At 43.3% G+C, this 22,106-nt stretch overlaps 1 protein-coding gene across 3 annotated transcripts in view; it reads right to left on the reverse strand.

Moving 5' to 3' along the window:
* Window positions 1–22,106, reverse strand: part of LOC126540481 (uncharacterized) — an 87,691-nt gene that overhangs the window by 51,435 nt on the left and 14,150 nt on the right. For 2 of the 3 annotated variants that reach the window (XM_055076053.2, XM_050187299.3), the window contains exons 5-8: window positions 21,287–21,365; window positions 18,259–18,410; window positions 10,259–10,318; window positions 2,052–2,136 (exon numbers count right to left, since the gene is read on the reverse strand). In XM_055076053.2, the coding sequence (XP_054932028.2) occupies window positions 2,052–2,136; window positions 10,259–10,318; window positions 18,259–18,410; window positions 21,287–21,338 (349 nt within the window). In that variant the 5' untranslated portion in view covers window positions 21,339–21,365. Of the gene's footprint in view, window positions 1–2,051; window positions 2,137–10,258; window positions 10,319–15,763; window positions 16,843–18,258; window positions 18,411–21,286; window positions 21,366–22,106 lie in introns of those variants that run through there. The other variant, XM_055076052.2, reaches the window with a different exon arrangement.

The following is a 22,106-nucleotide window of genomic DNA, read 5'->3' on the forward strand; positions in this document are numbered from 1 at the left end:
TTCATCTGAGAAAGAAGCACGCTTGTTTATATTTTATTGTTTTATATTTGTTGTTTTATATTTGTTGTTATATATTTGTTGTTGTTTGTTGTTTATATTCGTGTTGTTTTTATGGCTATATTTGCAGAGAGGACTCTGAAATTGTTGCAGGTTGCACCAATCCAAGCGTTGCGATCCCTAACCTTGGTGTCAACACTGTTATATTCAGGAATATAGCCCGTTACCCTCACTGAGTACAAATTATAGCGACACAATAAAAGAATTATGGATAGGAATTTATATTTCAAGTTTTTTTTTGCGCTTACTGAATGTCAGAAAACTTGGTTTCCTGAATAACTTGGTCATGGTTTTGTACCCAGCCGCCTTTACTTTTCCCTGCCATTTACGCTTCGAATTTATAAGTTGTCTATGCCGCCGGCTAAGTTTAACACGGTCCACATTGTGGTATAGTGCTAAATCTTCAAATATGGTGCAAATAGTGACCACTTGTCTCGTGGGAGAAGGTATGCTTGGTTTAAGTATTATGTCGAACATCTTCTTATTGTGATTTCATTACGTAGGATGTGTTTTGCACCAATGAAGAGCAGCACTGCATAAGTAACAACATATCTTGAAAACATTGCGGTGACATCTAATAACTTGATAGCTATTCTTTCAACAACCAATTACAGAATATTTCTAATTTAGGCAGAACAGGCCAAAGGCTTATTATAACACAGGAGAAATACAAATGCAGCTGTATGCAGTTGAAGACATCGGTGATCGCGAAGTGCGAAGCAAATATTTCGGAAATTTTCTGCAAGACTTAGCTTATGCACATTAATCAAATTTAGGTCCCCCGCTTTTCCAAACTTTTATTTTCTTAGTTGCCGGAAAATATTAAACAAAAACCTACGGTGGTTCCGGCAACCTAGACTCATTTATCAATTTTGCATTGTAAAACAATATCGAATTCAATAGTCTTTAGATTTCATATCGTTGCACCCTGTTCACATGCAAGAATATTTTCTTGTTTTCCAACACATTACCTTAACTATGATCCCCAAATATTACTTATGGTTATTTATTTAGCCTTTGATCAAGATTAATTTAGACACAGCACACTTGTGCGCTAAACATTAACAAAAAAATATTTGAAAAATGTATGATTGCGGCAGTCGTTGTTTGCACTAACGAGTATGCTGCTGGGTCGATGGTTACTTCTGTAGAGTTGGAGACTGGTATATATTAGATGTTTTTTAATTGGGACACTGTATTTGTGCATATTTTCTCAAACAGCGAACTCATAATGATGCCTAGAACACTTCCAAACAATTTCATTCATTACAGACCGAAGTCAAATATATGTTTCGTAGAAGAGTTTACGTTAGTTCATTAGAAGCTGTGATAATTTTCTTTCGAACTAAACTGCGCTCATAGGCAAACTAGTTTTCGTTCCACTTCAGTTCCATTTGACATTTTAAATAACTTGCTGTTAAGTGGTAAATGGAACATAGCTGAAAATCGATATAAACTTTGTGGACTCACTCCTAGATCAACAAATGCTAAGCACACCACCATTGCTTCTGGTCACCGATTGGGGCATGTGTTCATTAGGTGCAATGCAGTGAAATTTGGGTGATTACCTTGTGTTAAACTAAGTTATTTTGCATGTATTGTCCATCACATTACGTTATTCTGCACACATTATAGAAATTCGATTTATCAGACCTGTTTTCAGTTAATTAGATAACCCAATCCAAGATGTCCAATTGAAGATTTGTGGGATTATAAAGCGCGGACTTGCCGGGCGAGATGCAGATTATTTTAACTTTGCAGCCGCCTAATATTTTGCATCGGTGTAAATACCAAAAACGGGAATCGTTCTCCCGTAGCCGTTCCCCAATAGCCTCACTGGTAATCGTGCGGTCTAAAGGCTTCATTGATTGTGGAACATTGTACACACCACGTCTCGAGTTACCCAAGTATGACATGAATCACAAATTTTCTCGTAAAATTAAATCATGAGCTTTGATACACTAAGGCGCGTTCATGAGTTGGGCGCATCTTACCTGCTATAATAACATGGCTCAGAATGCAAATGATGGCAGCAGCGTGCTTCATGACTGGAGGTATTAGAGGAGGGAAAAACTTTACCTGAAAAAAGAAACACGCGTTTAAAAGACTATAACAAGCATTTTTATTGGAGTTTTGTAGCAAGTTTTTGGAAGTGTCTCTGTTATCTTTCTTTCCACCATTGTCGTGCGCGTAGTATAGTAGGGGTGGCATTTCTTGTGTGCTCTGCGCGATCAAAATTATTCAGAGAGGAGGAATTTAGCATAACCTCAAATTATTTTTTCAATAGAATACAATACAAAGCAATTTCTTTCGTATTTTCTGTATTTCTCACTTAGTTTCTTTTATTTTTGAATATGTTTCCAAAACCCGTCGTGGTTGCTCAGTGGCTATGGTGTTGGGCTGCTAAGCGCGAAGTGGTGGGATCGAATCCCGGCCACGTCGGCCGCATTTCGATGGGGGCGAAATGCGCAAACACCCGTGTACTTAGATTTAGGTGCCCGTTAAAGAACCCCAGGTTGTATAAATTTCCGGAGTCCCCCACTACGGCGTGCCTCGTAATCAGAAAATGGTTTTGGCACGTAAAACCCCATAATTTATTGTTTTCAAGAATTTGAAATTTACTTACATAACCTAGTGTTTTTTTTTTTCGTTTCAATAATTCTAAGCTGAAGTAAACGAACTCATCTCTAGTTTATATGTTTCACTGTGTTTTTTTAGGGGCGGTACTGGGTTGTAAAGCATAGCGTGAAACATTTCGCAATAGGTAACGCAAAGTACTCTACACAACTACAAGAACAGTCTCTTCCTTAAGCGAATATCTACATAGCGCTAAATAATGGCCGACGCTTGTGACGCCGCTTTTTGAAAGGAAGGAAGCGCATTTTCGTAAATTCTACAACACAATAATTAATGCTTGTGGAATACACTGTCCGCTACTAATGTGACCGTCTTTCGCATCAGCAATTTGATACCACAGCATGGACGAGGATACCGTTAAAAGCCACCAATAGCCACTGGTATGCCAGTCAGGCGACTAGAAAAATTGCTCTATTTCAGCTGTCTTCAGAAGTGTAAAAGATGTTTGCAAACACATATGAAGAAAAGGTCAACACGACTTGAATACATAGTACATTGCTACACAGACAAGAAACATCATTACTAACCGGCTCGTAAGTGATAGAGAAAAGATGATAACTTTTGTTGGAACCGCTTTTCTTTTAAAGAGAATTCCCACTAATGTACCTTCTGATACAATTGCGAAAAACGAGGGCGAATCAGAGTCTTCAGAGAATCAGAGAGTTACTGCGTAATCAAGCTGACGAGCGATGATATTATTTGCGTAAACTCTGTTTTATAGATTTACTATCAAAGCGATATAATTTAAAGAGTGTCATGCTTTGAATGTCTCAGATACGTGATAGCACTTCTCAAAGAACTCTTTTGCCACAACAACCAGTTCGCTCACTGGCTGCGTATAGAAGAATTGTTCTAAATTGTTTAACCTTAATTCCGCTTAGCTACATACTCTAGTTAATTAGCATGAATCATTGGCGTGAACGTTCAGCTAGAAGAAATACATTACTGACGTCGAACTATACAGTCCAACCTAATGTGCTTTTCTCAAAAGGAACTTTGCATGTGATTGCGCCACTATAGGCTTCGAAGCGAATATAATTTTGTGTTTAAAAACTGGAGTCGTCTGCAAAAAATGCACACCATCTGCCAAGTAGGGACACTGAATCTGGCTAATCTGCTTTCTGACATAGGAAGAGAATGGGTGGAAGTTTACTAACAAAAAATTATTTGAGAATGTTTATATTAAAGTACATCTGTGACTTTCACATTTATTGAATCATCTTATTTCTTTTGTTACTGGAAGCTGTATTATTAAAGCACAGAAATTCAAATAGCTTACTTGCGTACAAAAAAGATGCTCAAAAAGCAGACGATTGCAAAGATTTAAAACATTATTTGCTATTCTTATGCTGAAAGACCTCGAACTCAAAATTGTGCACTATGTTTCATCACTAGTGCATACACACTGCCTTGAGTAAAATAATTCTGTAGGACATCTTATATACACTTCAGGTATTGAACATCTCCCATCTCTGCGCTTTCTTTGCGTATATGTGCGATGCACATTCATTCGCAATAAGAAAATGAAAAACACCGTTAATAAAAGGCTACTGTAACGAACTGGTAGAACGGTGGCCGTACGTTGCGCTAACCAGTGGAAGAATACTCTAATGTCGCCAAGGAATCTATCCTACTATTTCCTCATATATTTGCTAATGCTGTTCAATATAGACGAATGTCCGAACCAGTAATGTGAATTCGACGCCTTCCATTTCCATCTGCATGAAAGAGTTGGTGGGTTCTTTGCGACGATGGTAAATTTACAGGAGCCCACCCAGAAGTGACATACATTTAATATATTATACTTTCAGTATTAGACACACATATGATCCGCTATTTGTCGAAAGCTTTTTCATTCGCTGTAGCAGGTGCACACTTTAGGCAGATGTCCGAATAAAGCAATTTGATGGTTTAAACTCGGATATGTTCACAATCACTAAATGAATCTGCAGTCATAATGGACAACAACTTACCTTTGAGTTGGTCAGTAATATCAGACACAGACGACTAGTGGCGTGCACAGCTCATATTCGCATCAAACTCCTCAGCACCACGCTTTTATGCGTGTCTAAGGGCGGATGGCCAAAACAACACGCTATGAAATGATAAGGTGATAGGCTTGGTAAGTGGCTGCAAACAAATAAAGGTAACGACCGCATTGTGTTTATTGACCCTCGAGTGGCTCGCAACGTGACGCCTATATCGATGGGGCGTCATACTTCGCGAGGAGTGGTTGTACATTCCGAGCGTATCAAATTGATTTTGCTCGCCAAAAATTCAAGTTATTAACATGTCAGAACACGAAACAAATGAGCGTTCAAATAGGCATATAGGGATAACGTATTTTAAGGTATGCAAGAGGAAATTGAACGCCAAAGTACACAGCAAGGCACTGGGCATCGTGTACGACAATGTGAATAAATAATATTTCTTCAAGATGAAGTTTCCAATATTTGCCTACATGTTTTAATTTTAGACAGGCTTGCGTATTGTGCTATGTGTTGTGCCTCAATTAGCTCATCCAGTGTATTGTAGAGACCTAACTGCAGTAGTCCATCTTTGCTGGTGGCGATGGAGAGTCCGATTGCTTGCTTATAGATTTTTCTGATTAAGCCGTCTAATTTGCATTTTTCTGACGAGTACCATTGTAGGTACGATGCGACGTATACTATTCTGCCTATTACGAGCGCTTGGACTAGCCTAAGCAGATTGCCTTCTTTCACTCCACTATGTTGGCTATTCGTTTAAGCAGCAGCATGATTTGAGATGTCATATTGCCTAAATTGCGTATGGTCTCTCCATTGTAGCTGTTACTTCCAATCATGAGGCCCAATAATCTGATCTTGTCAAGTTTGGGTATCAGCGTACCATCTGCCGTAGTTAGGTGAATTTCCCCATTGCTTCGTTCCTTGTAGTCGCGTGGTTTTCGGCCACGTCGCGATAGTAAATAAATGAGGCGCTCAGACTTCTCTGCCGAACACGCCAGTCGAGTTCCTGCTAAGTATTGCTCAACTGCTTCTATTGCACGTTGTAATGTGTTTTTAACCTGTCCATCGTTGCCATCGCTCACCCAGAGAGTGAGCCTAGTTATTGGGTGTCATACCTAACATGGCGTGAAAGTAGATATGCCCACACACATCAGAGGCATGGTAACTGTACCTCCAATACAGAAGAATATGCATCCCACCCACCATCAGGGCAGACGGGAAAGCAGAGCACGCAATATACAGAAGAAATTCGGTAACAACAATCACGCCACACTTGTAGACGCAGCTAGATACAGACACAAGCGCGCCTACACAGAAGTGGTGATAAATTACGAGAGAAAATGCAGGATGAGTGCTACAGACAACACGCTACACGCAGAAACCGCAGAGAAAATAGCTATCGCGTTAGCCATATCATAAACATAAGCGGGCATAATCATCAGTGATTCCCAGACGGCGATGCGAAACTTCACCAACGGTCGAATCTCCCCAGAGGCACTACGACTCCTGAAATTAACTAGTAACCACGACAATAGTGCCCATCTCATCTAGACAGCCGCTCACACACTACTAGACAGTAGCAATGAGGCGGCGCACCGCATGGCTCGAGAGCTTACGGACCGAGCCTCCGTTAGCCCCCCCCTCACCTACTTCCGACGAGTAGGAGTGGGAAGATCGAACGACCGGATTTCACGAAATTCCACAACGCCAAAGATTGCGGAGGCGCACATTCCCGCCGCCACTCGATAGCCAGTTCCCACCGCCGTGTTTTTCGGGAACCAGCTGTCTTCACTAAACGTCGCGAGTCCTCTTTTAAGACACGTGAAAATATAATGCAATAGTCTCCAAACATGCGCACCGTTTATTTCTTGTTATTTGCTATGTCATTGATTTACACTAAAAAAAGAGAAATGGGGCTAAGACTGCCGCTTGTAGTATACGGGATGGCACCTTTACCCTAGCCGATTGCTGACTTTCCATTTGAACAATTTCCTGTCGATCTGCAAGGTAAAATTTTATCCAGTTTATTAGGCTACCAGATCCGAGAATGTGTTGTAGTTTGGCCAGGAGTCTAGATGTGATACTCGGCCGAGCTTAAATTGACATTAAAAGAAGACAGTCAAGCTAAGCAGGTCATATAATGCATATGTTAGATAACTGGTGGACCATTAGGGTTACAGAATGGGTCCCAGGAGAAAAGAAGTGCAGTCGAGGACGGCAGAAGACTAGATGGGGCGATGAAGTTAGGAAATTCGCTGGCGCTACTTGGAATCGGTTGGCGCAGGACAGAGGTAATGGAAGATCGCAGGGAGAGACTTTCGTCCTGCAGTGGATATAAAGTAGGCTGATGATGATTATGATGATGATGATGGTGGTGGTGGTGGTGATGATAATGATGACCGGGTTGGAGGCTTTCGATAGATCTAAAATAGTCTGTCCGCGGTTATCAATCTTTAGAGCGAGATCATGCGCAGTTTGTTGTATCAGTTGCATAACGGTCGACAGATCTTTTCTGAAAGCGTGTTGGTTATTGTCAAGCAAGTTATTATCTTGCACAAAGGTTACGATGCGGTTTACTATGATGTGTTCGAGTATTTTGAAAGATCTAAAAGTTAGCGCAATTGGTTTGTAATTTGATGAGTTTGTAGCGTCACTCGATTTGAGAATCGGAATAATCTTTGCTATATTCCAGGCTTTCGGTACGTCAGATTATTCGAGAGATGTTTTAAAAATAAGTAAGAGGTATTTCGAAGAGTATAGGCTTGGGTTGGTTGGTAAAACATAGTTACACTGGAAGCATAGCGCACAAAGGACGATCCACAATGACTAGACAGGACAAGCGCTAACTATTAACACAGCATTTATTGCGGAACAGGAGCACATATACGCAACTGATTCTGCTAAGGGAAAGAAGGACAAAAGCTTGACAAAAATCGCCACGTGCCGTCATGCCATGAATTCAAGCTCTGCAGATGATAATGCCACAGACGGCCTGCTGATGCATAGATCACCTGCCCGTGCAATCTCGGATGCTTCCTTGATTTCCCTTGTGGGGTCATTTCGGTGCTGATGCAAAATGACTGTATTATCAAGGTGGTTGTGCAACACCCTTTTTACAATGGGCCGCCAGATGACCGTCTCGGGAAATATTGCCCACTTTATTACTGTGCTCTTAGAGACGATTATCATCTACAGAGCTTGAATTCATGGCATGATAGCATGCGGCGTTTATTGTCAAGCTTTTCTCCTTCTTTCCCTTCGCAGAATCAGTTGCGTATATATGCTGCTGTTCCGCAATAAACGCTCTGTTGAAAGTTAGCGCTTTTCGAGTCTAGTCTTTGTGGATCGTCCTTTGTGCGCTATGCTTCCAGTGTAACGGTATTTCGAGACCCGTTTGACGTGTCTCTTGAGAAAGGTATTTGGAATGCCATCTGGGCTGGAAGATATCTTATTGTCGATGATAAAGAGCAGTGAGAGTATACCAGATTCCTTTAGCTATAGGTCACCGAGTATGTTACCGGTTCCACTCAGCCGACGGCATAAATCTGGTGAAGTTCCGGTGTGCTGAGTAAAAATGGATTTCAAGTACTAGTTAATTCGGTTTGCTCTTTAGAAAGCATCCTTAGAGGGCATATTGTATTGTTTGTGTGTGGTCGCGTTAACATCTCCAAAATGTTTGAGGAGCCGCCTTAATGAAGTTGCTAAGTATGACGTTCATGTACGAATGTTTTGCCCTTTTTATCGCTGCTGACAACACATGCGCCACTTTGCTAATATTTTCAGAGTAGCAGGGAAGTCGTGTCTTATTCTTAAGTTTCCTCGGCCTTGACATATTGCCTTTCATATGTATTATATCTCTTGAAATTGAAGGGTTTCCTTTACGCACCTTACTTTTATTCACGGTTACAATGCATAACAAACACAGCTATACACAGGTTTTAAGTTTCGCCCATAAGTCATCTACTGTCACAGAGCTACCATGAAAAAGGCAATAAAAATAAGGGTAGTGATAATCAAAAAGGTCAAGAATACTGACATCATCGGCATTTTTGCAATCATATATTCGTGCGATCAATTTTTCTGAGCACGCTGACGACGGCAGTGATAGACAACGTTTAGTTGCCTTGTAGTCCAACATGCCGTCATTAACATATGATATGCATTCTATAGGAATGTTATCTCTGAGAAACATTAGATCTAGAATTGTGTTGCTCGCCGATGTGACTCGTGTTGGTTGCTGAATGATTTGCTTTAAGCCATTAATGAAGGCCTTATCAAGTATCGCCTCGGCGCTTTCTTTATCGACAACACCAGCATCGCGCAATTCCGATTTTGTACCTGGTATATTGTAATCGCCCGAAAGGACAACGTCCTTCTCCCTTTTACGGTGACGATGCGTGAAATCCGACAATATATCTAATGGCTGCCGACCAGAATTCGGTGGCCTGTACATTGTGCCTACATAAAGGGAATATACGCCGATCGTTATCGTTGGGTAGGGGTGGGGGCGGAATGTCGCCTTTTAATAAAATCGCGTTGCCACCACCATCTCTCCTCACGAGGAACTTCAAGTCAAGCTAAATGAAGTCAAGCTATTTCTAGCGACTTTTGTCTGAACTTGCAGTGTGGCAGTTCTCAAAGTAAAGTGCGTTGCAATTTATGCAGGTGCAATCACCGTTCATTGTTTACACAGGGGCAAGATGCCCCTACTGTACTTTACTAGCGTTCCTTCTGTTACACCCGCCGTGATTGCTCAGTGGCTATGGTGTTGGGCTGCTGAACACGAGGTTGCGGGATCGAATCCCGGCCATGGCGGCGGCATTTCGATGAGGGCGAAATGCGAAAACACCCGTGTACTCAAATTTAGGTGCACGTTAAAGATACCCAGGTGGTCGAAATTTCCGGAGTCCTGCACGGCGGCGTGCCTCATAATCAGAAAGTGGTTTTGGCACGTAAAGCCCTATAATTTTTTTCCTTCCGTTACCACCACATCCCTCCATGTCTTTGCACTGAAGATGGCCCATAGGTATTGCGCCCACACAAACAGGGAGATATGAAGGCACGAAACCACACACACATAGTAAGACGCAACATAACCCAGCGCAATTTGTTTCCTGCCTTCGCGTGTTCCTGTTCCTTCCTGCGCTTTGCCTATAGGCCATCTTAAACAACCATCCCGATTGCTCGTGTATAAAACACCCAACGCGAAGGTGTCCCGCTACATACGAAAAATATTTCTTGTTTGTGTTTTGCTTCCATGGGCGAAGTATAGCTTTCTTAACAGTTGTCAAGCGCCCGCCATGTATAGACGGCATTACCGTGTCTTTCCATTCAAGAATGTTTAGAGAACACATGTAATCTTTCCTACTTCTTTTCTTTTTGGTTAAGTTTTTTCGATTAGTTGTCTGATGGCCTTCCTTACAGGTCACGTCTATTAATGTGTCTTCTCACTCGTCACCTTTCTACTTTAATTTCTGAATGCGTGCACGACAGACCGCAAATATAGTTAAACCATGCGCAATCAAAGGTATTTTACGCAGGAATGATTGAAAAGATTGATGCACTAAACACGTAACCTTGACCTCCTCGAAGCCGTCGACTTCAGTGCAGACGCAGTGAAAGACCGGAACCCTTATCTGAAAAATGGAGTTAGAATTGATGTAAGTTAGGTGTGACCTTTAATAAATATATGCAGCAGAATTCTGGATTATTGCAGAAGTTGGAATAAAAATTTATAGTGACTGGAATAAATTACATACTTTATTATGCTGTCAGCACATGGCTACCCCGATTGAAACTATGCCCGCATACAACGCTTTCGATTACTTTTCAAGAAACTTGCGCGAAAGGTAGTAATTCACAAACACAGTTTACTTCGGCGGAACATTGGCCGTAATTTGCAGTGTGTAAGAGACAGGTTGTGGGTACTGTGCATAGGAAAAGTTCGAGGTGTGTTTGAAATACGGCCTTTGCAATAAATTCAATATCTAAGTGCTCCAAAGCGTTATCGGTGTATTTTTTCTAGCAGTGTAGCATTGCGCACTGTCCCTCCGGTAACTATACATGCCACCAAAATTAAACTGAATGAAATGGGACTGACCATTACGGAAAATCCATGTGCGAATTTAGAAGCCTGTAAATAACATGCAGTTCATGCAAGAAATTTCTCAAGCCCATATTAAAAAGTGCCTGCCTGCCTTCATGAGCTACCATTCCCGATGTCCCGAAAGAACTCTGCGCAACACAAGCTTTATATTAAAGCATTGGCGTTAAGGGGTCTGTGTTGCAGAAAATCCGGTATTGATGTCGAGGTCGGCGGAGTTGTCCGTGAGCGAAAATTTCCGTTTGTATTCAGGCATATGTATGCGCCCCACCTTGCTATATGTCATGAGGTACATGCGGGCTATATTGCAACGCCATTCCATCAATAAACTTTCTCCTACCCTGTCTAACATTCTTGACAAAGTAATTCCTCGGAATTTTGAGAATGACAGCCCACAAACAAATGTCTTGAAAGATAACACAGGCAGCGCGTGCCTTTCATGTTAAATATTCTCAGACTGAAATATTAGGAGCGCGAAAGAACACAAATCTGAAAATGATGTAATTTTATTTTTCTGGGGGGGGGGGGGGGGCGCTGCTGTGCGCAACCTCCGGAATCAGCCCACGCAAGAGGCTGCGTTTTTATTGGAAAGCTCGCCTTCGTGCATAGCGTTTGCCGCCAGCGCTTCCCGTTGAACATCACGGTTACATACGCTGCAGTTGCCAGGAAGCGTGAGAAGCAGCCAAAGATCTTTGAATGATGTCGCGTTCCGCTCATGGAGGCGGAGCTTAAGTGTCCTTCAAGTTTTATTTAATAGAATAGGGGACCGTTCTAAGAGCTATGTGTCGCGAAATTGTAGCGCTTGACTCCATAAGCCGCGTTAAAACTATTTCATAAAACATTCTTCTACTCCGATAGCAATTATATGCGCACCGCAATGGAATGTTTGCCGTTGTTGACAGCATGAGGGTTGCCGTGAGGCTTCGCATATAAGAGGTGTTTAAGAAAACACTTTCAATATATTTAAAAGTTTTCTTGTAGCAGATAGCACAATCCCAGTTTATGAGCTCTTCTACTCGAAGAGGCGGTAATTATTTGCGATAAACATTGAAATGCATAGTCGATTAGTTAACAAGAATTAACTAATTAAGTTTTTAGCTGATTACCATATGGCCCTTATTGAAATTCATAAATTTTAGCTGTAGGGATCCCAAGGTGGATCCACTTGGACTGAATTCTGGGGATGACACCAGTTTGGAGATGTCAATTACCGAACTTTGCGGAGAAATGCGTCGGCGCTCCATTTACTTTTGTGCTTCAATCCATACCTTTTCTTAATAACTGGAACTGGGATTGTGCTATCTGCTACAAGCAAACTTTTATACATATTGAAAGTGTTCGCTGAAACAGCCGGTATTATGCGTACGAGCGATGTTATGAGGGTGTTTATCCAGTGGTGCAGAATTTAGCTGGTCGCCCTGTTCAAACGACAAATGACGCCGAATCGAATTCAGGGAAAATTAAGTAAACTCTACTGACTCCTGTGCGAAGTTAAATACGTGGAGACTCGCTGCGTCTTTCGGAAAAAAATAAAGGCAGCTTCATGTGATATTCAAAAGTGTTCTACACTTGTTTTCAGCTATGCTCACCAATGACCTGAGATAAATATTTATTACAGCAAGTTTATAATTTGTGGAAATGTGTTTAATGTTAAGCGCCATGCGTGGCGAAACTTGCTCATGTATTAGCGTTGTAAGTGGACATTCCTAGCCTAATCCGAAGCATTTCAAGGAATTGTTTATCCCTCCTTTTTTTTCATTGTCTTTATGTCTGATACGAGGTCGGTGGTACGCTTGATGGCTTCGTCGGGGAATTGAACAAGGCATCATGTTTGTGCTGCTTTAAGATTAGTGGCAGGTTATGGGTTAGTTGCAAATTATGGGTCAGGCTACATGGCTGCGCAATGTAGCCTGACAAGTGAATTCCGTTGTGCTAATTACTCCCATTGCCAAAAACAACAAAAAAAGAAAATGTGGTTATTCCGCATCACAAGAATATTCTACCGCGAAATAATAACGCTACAATAAGTATTGGGCGGCCATAGCAGCGCTATAATCTGCATACTCTGCAACGTAATTTTGGTAGCGTCCATTTTCTTAATAAATTGGGGGAGCCTTACCTATGTGGGCGTCGTCGATTATATTTCAGCAGATACATTGATGCCATGTTCGCAATTGTAATTCACAATTTGCAACTCCCGTTGTCTCAAGAAGATTAAAACTGCGTATGCGCTGCAAGAATGGGTGTTGGAAATAAATTACAGTGTAAAAGGCGTTCTTTCCTATCTTCTTAGCGCACGTCCTCAACTCTTAAACGCCGTTGTCCAATTACCTTCAAAAGCAAGTTAAAGAAACTGGTTAACGCAACACACCTCAAGTAGCAGACGCAAACCGCTTTTCACTTCTGTTTACGAGTGTTTTGCGCCAGAATGTGCTCTAAAGGCACCACTGTATATAGAACACCACTGGGCGGCAGACACGCACCGAAGCCACTTCTTCAAGGGAAGTAACAGCACTCCTCTCCGTCGAGATATATTTACTCTTCCTTCTCACTGCGTCCTGTCATATCGGCGATAGGAGACGAGGCATGCAGGGGGAGCTCGCACGCCACTCCACCACGATACGTTGTTGCCACACTTCATTGTTTGTTTTTATCTACCTCGCGTTTTCTTTTCGCTATCAAAGGCGGGCAGCCTGCTGAACGTCCGCTGTTCTAGCGCTAGTATATCACCAGGGCTGGGAGAACGAGGCAAACGCCATAGAAGAGTGCGCCATCAGACATCTTTTTTTCAGACATCGAAACATTTATTGAGTCGCCTGCTGCTACGCTGCCTTTCAAATGTTTAAAACTAAGTCGCTTATTCCTTGTTGTCACCGAGCAGCACAATCGCAGCGTCATATTTAACGTATTCTGGTACCTATAGAAAAACGGTCCATATAGCATATCGTAATTGCACCAACAACGTGTGCTATAATTTCTAGGGACTGCTCTGTGCTAAACAAAGAGGAAAATACCTGCAAATACCATGATCGTATTAAAGTTTATACGAAGCAGTGTTTCCGTGCATCGCTTCGTTCCTTGACGAACTTCACACTAATATAGCACATTCATTACATGACTGCCGGTTAAATAAGCAATAAACGCTCATCGCGCGACCACAGATTGTACTGTTCAGGGGACTGGCCTACTTTGCATCTCCCCTTCTACATGGTGAAGCCGCTTTACAATTGCACTGTATCCAGTGCCAGCTTACTTTACCCGGCAGAAAGCTCACTCAGCAGACGCGCCAAACCTCGCGATGGGTGAAATAGACAGGTTTGTTATAAAAAGGTATTTAACGCTTGAAGGCACGTAGTTGTTGCACTTTAATATTTAGGTACTACCTTATTTTACACTGTGCAAATCCGCCAAACACCATGAAAACCACTGGCACCTCCGTAGGGGTAAGATTCGGCTGCATTTCAGCACATTTCTTATGTTAGGGCTGTTCTATGCGTGAGCTATTTTCATCAAGCCAGTAGCAACAGCCTCGGTCGGTAAAGGCTGGGAGGGTTCACCTAAAATGCACGTTTTAATAGAATGGGACTTACAAAATAACTATTATATTGCAATAACCATTGACAGGCGTAACGACAGTGGGTTAGCCACACTCAAATTACTACGACGCAATGGCGACAATCGAACGGCCAAAATGGCATGACGACGAAGGTATGACGACAACGCAATGACAATGAAGAGCTCACCACCAACACGCCGTCGAGACATTTCGTTGTCGATGTCCCTCATTCGCTGTCGTTTGATCACCTTCATGTCAATGTAATAATCTCTTCGTTATAGTGTAATCGTCCTCTCTGCGCTGTCTTCGATCTGCCGTCATCACAGCGTTGTCCTGTTTTAGTCATCAGGCCGCCGATGCCGACCAGTTGTCATACCGTAATCGTCATTTTATCGTCATCATGTCATTGTCTTCATTGCGTCGGTGGCGTCATGTCATCGCTAATTCGTCGTAGTAATGCTGTCCTTGTCGTTATCGCCATATCATCGTCTATCCGTTGTCGGGATTCCTTCGTCGCCATGCACTGAATGCGCATAATTGAGTGCTCAAATTTTATTGTGGTAGCAATTATATGAATATTTCTGGCGTCGCCGTCGCCGTGAGGTTTCGTATAAATTCCAAGGGCGATAAAAGAGTCGCAGGGCGCTGTATGCTGTATGTGCCGGTGAAAGTGTGCGAGGGTGAGCGAGCGTACGCGTCTCAAGCTCGCGTGCACGAGCGAGCAATGCGGAGCGGAAGCGTGCCGTCTTCTGTCTCGCGCGAGTAACGGGGCGTTCGCGGGGCGCGAGTCATGAGGCGAGGTAGGGGGGGGGGGGCGTTCTTCTCCAGCGGTTGCTGCTTACGACGCGGCCGTGCAGGCGCCGCATCTTCAACGCGAGCCGCGATGTTTGCAGAGTGCTCGTTGTGCGGTAGCTTCGTAGACGCTCTGCTTTCGACGTTTCATTCCTGCTGAAGCGAGAGATGCACGAAGGTCAATTCGCTCGCTGCTGCTGCCTCGATTCCTCACTCCGGCATTCTGACAGTGAGTTTCTGCAGTCATTGAACGAGATGTGTTCATGTTTACTTGTGCGCGCGTCAAAGAGTGCTTGTTAATTTAGTAAGCAAGCGAACGCTTACAAGTTTACACAGTCCATAATCTACAATACTTACCTCGTATAGCTAACTGCTAATTTGCTGTCGCAGTCAGTGCTTTGACTTTTGTGCGAAACTGTGACTTTTTTTATTTTGGAATATGTCATTTCCGATAAAGATGAGCCCGAATTGGTTGTGTGTTCTTTACTCAGTAAGCAAATGGCTACTAACAACGAACTGTGCTTCGCAAGCACCAGTATAAATTATCATAAGCCAATGCCTACAGTGTGTGGGAGCCACATATTTCTCCTGTGCCAGGGAAAAAAACTCCAAAAATTACAGAGGCTGTAGAGACTTACCAAAACACAAGGCTCCATTTGTTGCCGTAGCCGCAGTAGTAATCCTCTTTTTATGTTATACAAGTCCACTCTTATGTGCATAATGTTTTAGGTGCACCAAAAACACCTTTAATTATATGAAGATATAACTAAGTAGGTGGCTGTCGTTGACGTTCACACGTGGGATTGCAATGTAAACCTCCAATAACAAAAACAGAAACGATATCCAAGCCGCCGCATGTATATATTAGCCATTCTTTCTATACATAAAAAATTCCCAGAAGATGGCCTGTATTTTGAATGTTACACCGTCTATGCTATATCTAAGGTATGAGACGTTCTACTGCAAGTATTCGTAGGACGAGTTCGCTTTGCTTAAGAAGCCCACTTTTATTGTCTCCCATTGCATGTCAGCTCCTTTTCTGACCGTTTCCATACACTCCGATAGAATAGCGCCTGTGTAATTCAATGCTTTCAAAACTATTCCTGCAATGAATACACTTCCGAATGGTAGAAAGCGGTTTCCCTTTGTAAAAGGTATCATGTATCCGGACAGCAAATACACAAGCAAGCGTCACCTTCGCTGCAAACATTTCTTTACAAGACGTAGGTATTCAGGCGTGACAAATTTATTTGCCAGTAGAAATGAAGCAACAACTTTTCCGCCTCTGATGCGGGTAGGTATGGTAGAATTTGTCAGTCATGAGTCGCTGATGTTCGGTACATTACACTTATATACTCATGTCATTGTGCAAGAATCTTCTTTCCCTCCTCAATAAGGCGCCGGCCCACAAGGTCCATGCGCGCGCAGATCTCCTTAACGGTATGCGCTTTATTATGGTACTTCTCTGTGGAGTAAGTGGCCGCACTATTCTGGAACATTTTGGCTACAATCTCAAGAGCCTTCTCTGTAGCCTTTTTTCTCAGCACGTCTCCTGCATTCTCCACGACAGCAAGAGCAACTTCCTTGATGGCCTCTTTGACATTGTTAGCAAGTTCCTTGAGGAAGTCCCAGATAACTCGCGCAGCATTCTTTATTGCTGCCACGATCTCGCCCCATAGGCTTCTGAAGAAGTATTCATCTGCATCCGTCTGAAAGGAAAAATAAAAAAATGTCATTTATGATGCCCCTGCGTGTTTGCCACTGAGCCCTCGCTAAGAGCGAACGTACCTTGAAAGATTGCCTGGATTTGAATGCTGCAAAGCTTGATAGTGAGATGACCTCACTGGAAGGCATCTTTGAAACCCCTAAATATACATGCCCTTTAAGCATCTCGACACCCCTTGTCTAGTCAAAGTCTCTGCCGGGCAGAAGTGTAATGCTAGTCTTAATCTAAACAAAGCAAGCGCGACACACACTGTTCATTTACAAGCACAACAAACAGGCCTTATGCAAATAACTAGCCATAAACGACTAACCTATCAGAATGTCCTCTACATAATGCCCTTCAGGGGCATGTCTTTTAACCCGTTCGTTATGGTATACCCCGCCCGCAAAAAAGGCCTTCCTTCTTGGGCTACAATGGCGAGGTAGACCACTGTATCATCCTTCTTTTGTCGGGTTAGATTCGTTGATGCCACCAATTCGCCAGGGCCCATGTCTTTCATCTCGTCACCGCGTACCTTTCGCCAAGGCTCGCCTCCTTGCTGTCTCTCTTTCTCTCTTTGCCAATCACTCCTTTCCTCCCCTGGAACTGCTCACCTCCGCTTTTTGTCATCTCGGACGAGGCACACCATACGCCCCTCTCCCCGAAGGCCGAAAAAAATCATTTTCTTTCTCGCCCATGTCTTTTACCTTATTACCTGCATGTGGTGTTCCTTCGTACTGGCATCTATGCATCCTCTTGAGCAGACGGGTTACTGAACATAGCTGTTCAGGCCGCCCTTTGCTGCCGCCAGCGCATTTTCTGCTACACATGCATTATGCTATGAGCCCGCCCACCCTTCCGCATATTACCAGCAGAAGCTGCACTATTCGATACCGGCACCGCATTCATCGGTGCTCTTCGTCTCCGCTGCAGCAAGAGCTGCCAGGCGAAGCTGCTTTGAATGCAGCGACGCGGTTGTTGACACAAGGAATACGACCACAAGCGGATGATTTACCGAGGAATTATTGTTGCCGCTACCAGCTGCGCGGGTGCCGCCTGCGCGGCAAAGAAGTTTGTTTTAACACAAAGCGTGATCGGCTTGTTTGTAGGACGACTCTTTACGTCCTCGGCGCCTTTCGGGGTCATCAGAGTGCCAAGCGCGTCGTAAATAGGTTGATGACTTTCCCGAGGCACACATGGTAATTGGTGGGCGATCAGCACAAGAAAATTCAAACCTGCGAGCATTCTCAACCACACACAATGGGAGACATGTCCACGTCCACTATTAATGGCGTTTCCGCCGATCTCTTCTGGCGCGGAAAAGTAATGCTTTGAAGAGTCTTTAGGTTCGTATATTTTAAGTTTCCAATAGCATTACGCCAACGTAAACGAAATTTTACAATTAAGTGTTCGTTCTCACCTCGCTGTAGTGTGCCTTATTCTGCGCAAGTTCACGAGCCGCATGACGAAGAATCTCCCCGACCAGTATGGCTTCTTTGCCTGCTTCTTTGGACTTGCTTCCAATTAGAGTCTCCACTGAGTAGTCACTCAATTGGAGGTTGTATGTCGAAGCTAAAAAACAGAATAAGACAAAACATGCAGAAACGGCAAATCTTGCAAATGAAAAAAAGGTGATACATAACGGCGCTGCTCAATTAAATAGAGTAGTCCCAAAACAAAATGCGTCATTCCAGATGCCTCTTAAATTTCTCGGGACGCAGGCCAGTAATCATGCTTTGAAATCACTTTCTGAAAATCTCACGAAACAGTGCGTTCTTGATTATCATGTTCGAACCGTATTGTTTAAATGTGTCTAAGAGGAAGGAAAACTCAGAATGTAGACACCTATATACTGCGACGGATACAAATGAGAGTAGCGAGAATGCCACATCATGGAATAGGAAAGGATGAGGAGGACAATGGGGGAGGTGAGGGAATATTACACTATTCAGTACAACAATCCAGCATTAGCTTCATCCACCCGAGCATTAGGTATTGCGTGCGAGCTCCACCACTAGAAAAGCTGGCGCCACCATCGCCGTGACGTGGCGTGAAGGATCACGAGGACACAGCGGCCGCATCGCCTGCTTCGGAAGCGCCGAAGCAACCTGAAAACAAAAGTTTAAAGTCCCACCTGCGCTGCGGTTCTGATTAAGTGGTTAGGCTTTCCCGCATTGGGCGTCTGCTTGACAACATTTGAAAGCACTATAATAGGTAGTGGATGCTTTAGGAGGCATGCAGCATGGCAGGCTACTGCTCGGTGCCGCAATACCAGACTTATGCAAAGGAGCCCGGTGTCAGCCAAAGAAGCTGCGCAAACTTTGGCTCGCAACACTTAGAACCGGCGGACAGCCGCCGCCTACAACTCGAGTGTGCAGCAAGTACAGACAGGAGGAAGATTTCTAATACGGCGCCGGGGCTGCGATGTTCGGTGAGTAGCACAAAGCACGCACTGAGACGCTCGCGCGCACACTGCCCGGCCAATGTCATGATGGTTTGATTTATGAACTTGTTGATGCTAGATACTGGCAAGTTCACAGTAATTTAAAGGGAACAATAAAAAGCACGTAAAAAGAGCATGATACTAGCACCAAACAATGAAATGTACTAGATTAAATAAACGAAGCGGCGGGAAATTGCTCGCTGAGAAGACCGATGAACATACAGTGTTAGTCAACTCGAAAAATAATTGTATTTAAACGTACAGTACCTTAGAAAAAAAAAAGATTCAGTCATCGTGACGGGACATCCCAAGTCGCCCTGGTAGGTGTTGCAGTCCGTAGTTATAACGAAATTATTTTTCAGCAACTCTGACACTTTCCACGCAGCGATGGTTGCTTGTGTGCTGTCAAATGGTCATATGCTGCTGCCTAAGCTCACGGCACGATGCGAAAACGCGCACGCAGCGAAAGGGAAACATTGCGCGCCCACATAGATGCAGGCACGCAGTCGGTCACCACCAACACGTGCGATCGCTGCATTGAGGCCTCATTCTGTTATATTCCATTTAGTTATACAGACAGCCCACTATAAGAACATATTTCACATGGTTTGCTCTCAGCCGTTTGCCAACCTTTCACGCAAGATGCCGGTTCGGGAGACTCCATCGCTGCGACCGCGCGCAGTGGTGTTCACTGTACGTATTCGGTAAAGAGATAGTGTCTGTAAACGATTCTCCGCTTTCTGTTTCCCCAAGCTTATTACTTCGACAATAAAAAACTTCATTCGTTTTGCGAGTACTTACAGGAATGTCCAGGAGGGCTGGCACGTGGTGTTATTATCGACGCCGCAAGCGAAACCTCCGAGAAGCGCGCCGCGTGATCTCTCATACTACGCAAGGGAGGCGCTTCCAACAGATGACGACTCTGTAAGTCCTCGCTCCCAATAATGGGCATGATCCACGAGTTGCGAAAATACCAACATGTGTACTGAAGCAGTGCTGAAGCCGGGGCTGTGCCAATACCAGTGCGGTGGCAGTGGCTTAATCAGTAAACATGGAGCACCAGCACAAGGCTGGTGAGAGCACTTGAAGCCGTTTTGACGTCATATGATCCCGAGTGGACGACAATATTAGAGCGGGCGCGCCTTAATTTGACGAATGCACAAGTCTATATATGCACAAGTCCATGCATAAGTCCATATATGGACTTGTGCATTCTACTGCTGCCATATGTTCTGTTTTCGGATACCATCACAAGGCAGGATATTGTCTGCGAGGGACTTGTAGTATGGTCAAACGAGAGTAGGCTTAAGGCGAGGTAGCCACTTCGCCTGTATGAGGAAGTGTCAGACCTTCCTGTCCATAAGTTGGGATTATGTGACTCGAATATTAAATGTCGTGAAGGTGACATCACGAGTTTCAACATTACTTTTATGCATGTTTTGCGTTGCCATATTGTGTGACCTCCAGTTTTGTCGCCCTTCCATTTCCCTATTCCCGAGGCAGCTTTTTCTTCTCTAGATTACTCCCACTTCTATCAGCAGCAAAATAAATCATTCATTTTCAATTTTTGCAATGCTCATAGCTTCTCAAAGCTTACCTATATTGGCCAGCTTAGTATGTCCTCTTTGCAGTATGAGATATTATTAATAAGCTATTCCCCTTGTAATATATTCCTGTACAATTGTGCAGACTATGCCTTGAACTCAAGCGAATCTAATAGTCGAGTAACGACGTTTCATTATGCAATATGTATATGGTGGAGCAATACATCGTTAATTTGTTGCGTAAGGCCCGTCTAGCGTCGAGAAAAGGGTCAATGCGCTCTTATTTACTAGATGTAACACATTTAGTAAGATGAACTTTTAATTCGCTCAGGACATTTACGAAATGTTACTTTCCTAGCTAGTGAAATTACCCTGCGGCACTTAAACATCAGCAAGGGCAACTAGTGAGTACGCTATCTCTGTATTGCTGCGCACATAAAATTTATAAGAACATGACTCACCTGAGCATAAAAGTGAGCTCAAGATGCAAAATACGGCAAACACATGCTTCATGATGTGGAAAGATCAGGGGATTACGAACTGAAAATAGAAATATAGAACCGTTTACAAGATATATAGAGACACCTAGATGTTCCTAGTGGAACCAAGTATGTGCGAGCATACCAAAAATGCCCTACTTATAATTTTAGTAAGTGTTATGACGAGGGATTCCACCTTCCCACATTGAGAACTAATATACATGTTAAAAATGGTACTATTTTACTGAAAGCTCTTAGCTTATTGGCGTACAAAGCCAATATGGAAGCTAAAGATTTACCATGAAATAATGACAATTTCGCAGGTCATGTATTGCGCACAGTCGACGGCATAGTATATTTAAAGAACTAAAGAACAGCGGCTATAATTACATCGCTGTGAATGAACCATGGCGATTTTATTGAGCTTCAAGTTGCGACATGGATTTGAGGACAGCAGCGTCAATGGTATACCTGAACGCTTAGAGCTCAGTGCTAGGACATCCCTTGCACGAGGTTCTCATACTCGTTAGAATATGGGGCCTCCTCAAGTTTATTTCAAAGAGTAGCCATTAAGCGCCTTGGTAGAATTTTGCACCGGTTTAGGTTTAAAAAAATAAATCGGCAGCATGTTACTTTCCTGTAACACGTGAAGGCGAAAGCCTGCTGCACACGTGGTAAAGCATTAAGTTATCCGATCGGAGATGTCAGACTTCTTGCAAACCATAACGAGCAGCAGTGTGAAGTAAACGTATTGCACTGTAGATCGCTTTCCTTAACGACACATGTCAGTATGTAGTGCACT

This window comes from Dermacentor andersoni, chromosome 2 (genome assembly GCF_023375885.2).
Source record: "Dermacentor andersoni chromosome 2, qqDerAnde1_hic_scaffold, whole genome shotgun sequence".
NCBI lineage: Eukaryota > Metazoa > Arthropoda > Arachnida > Ixodida > Ixodidae > Dermacentor > Dermacentor andersoni.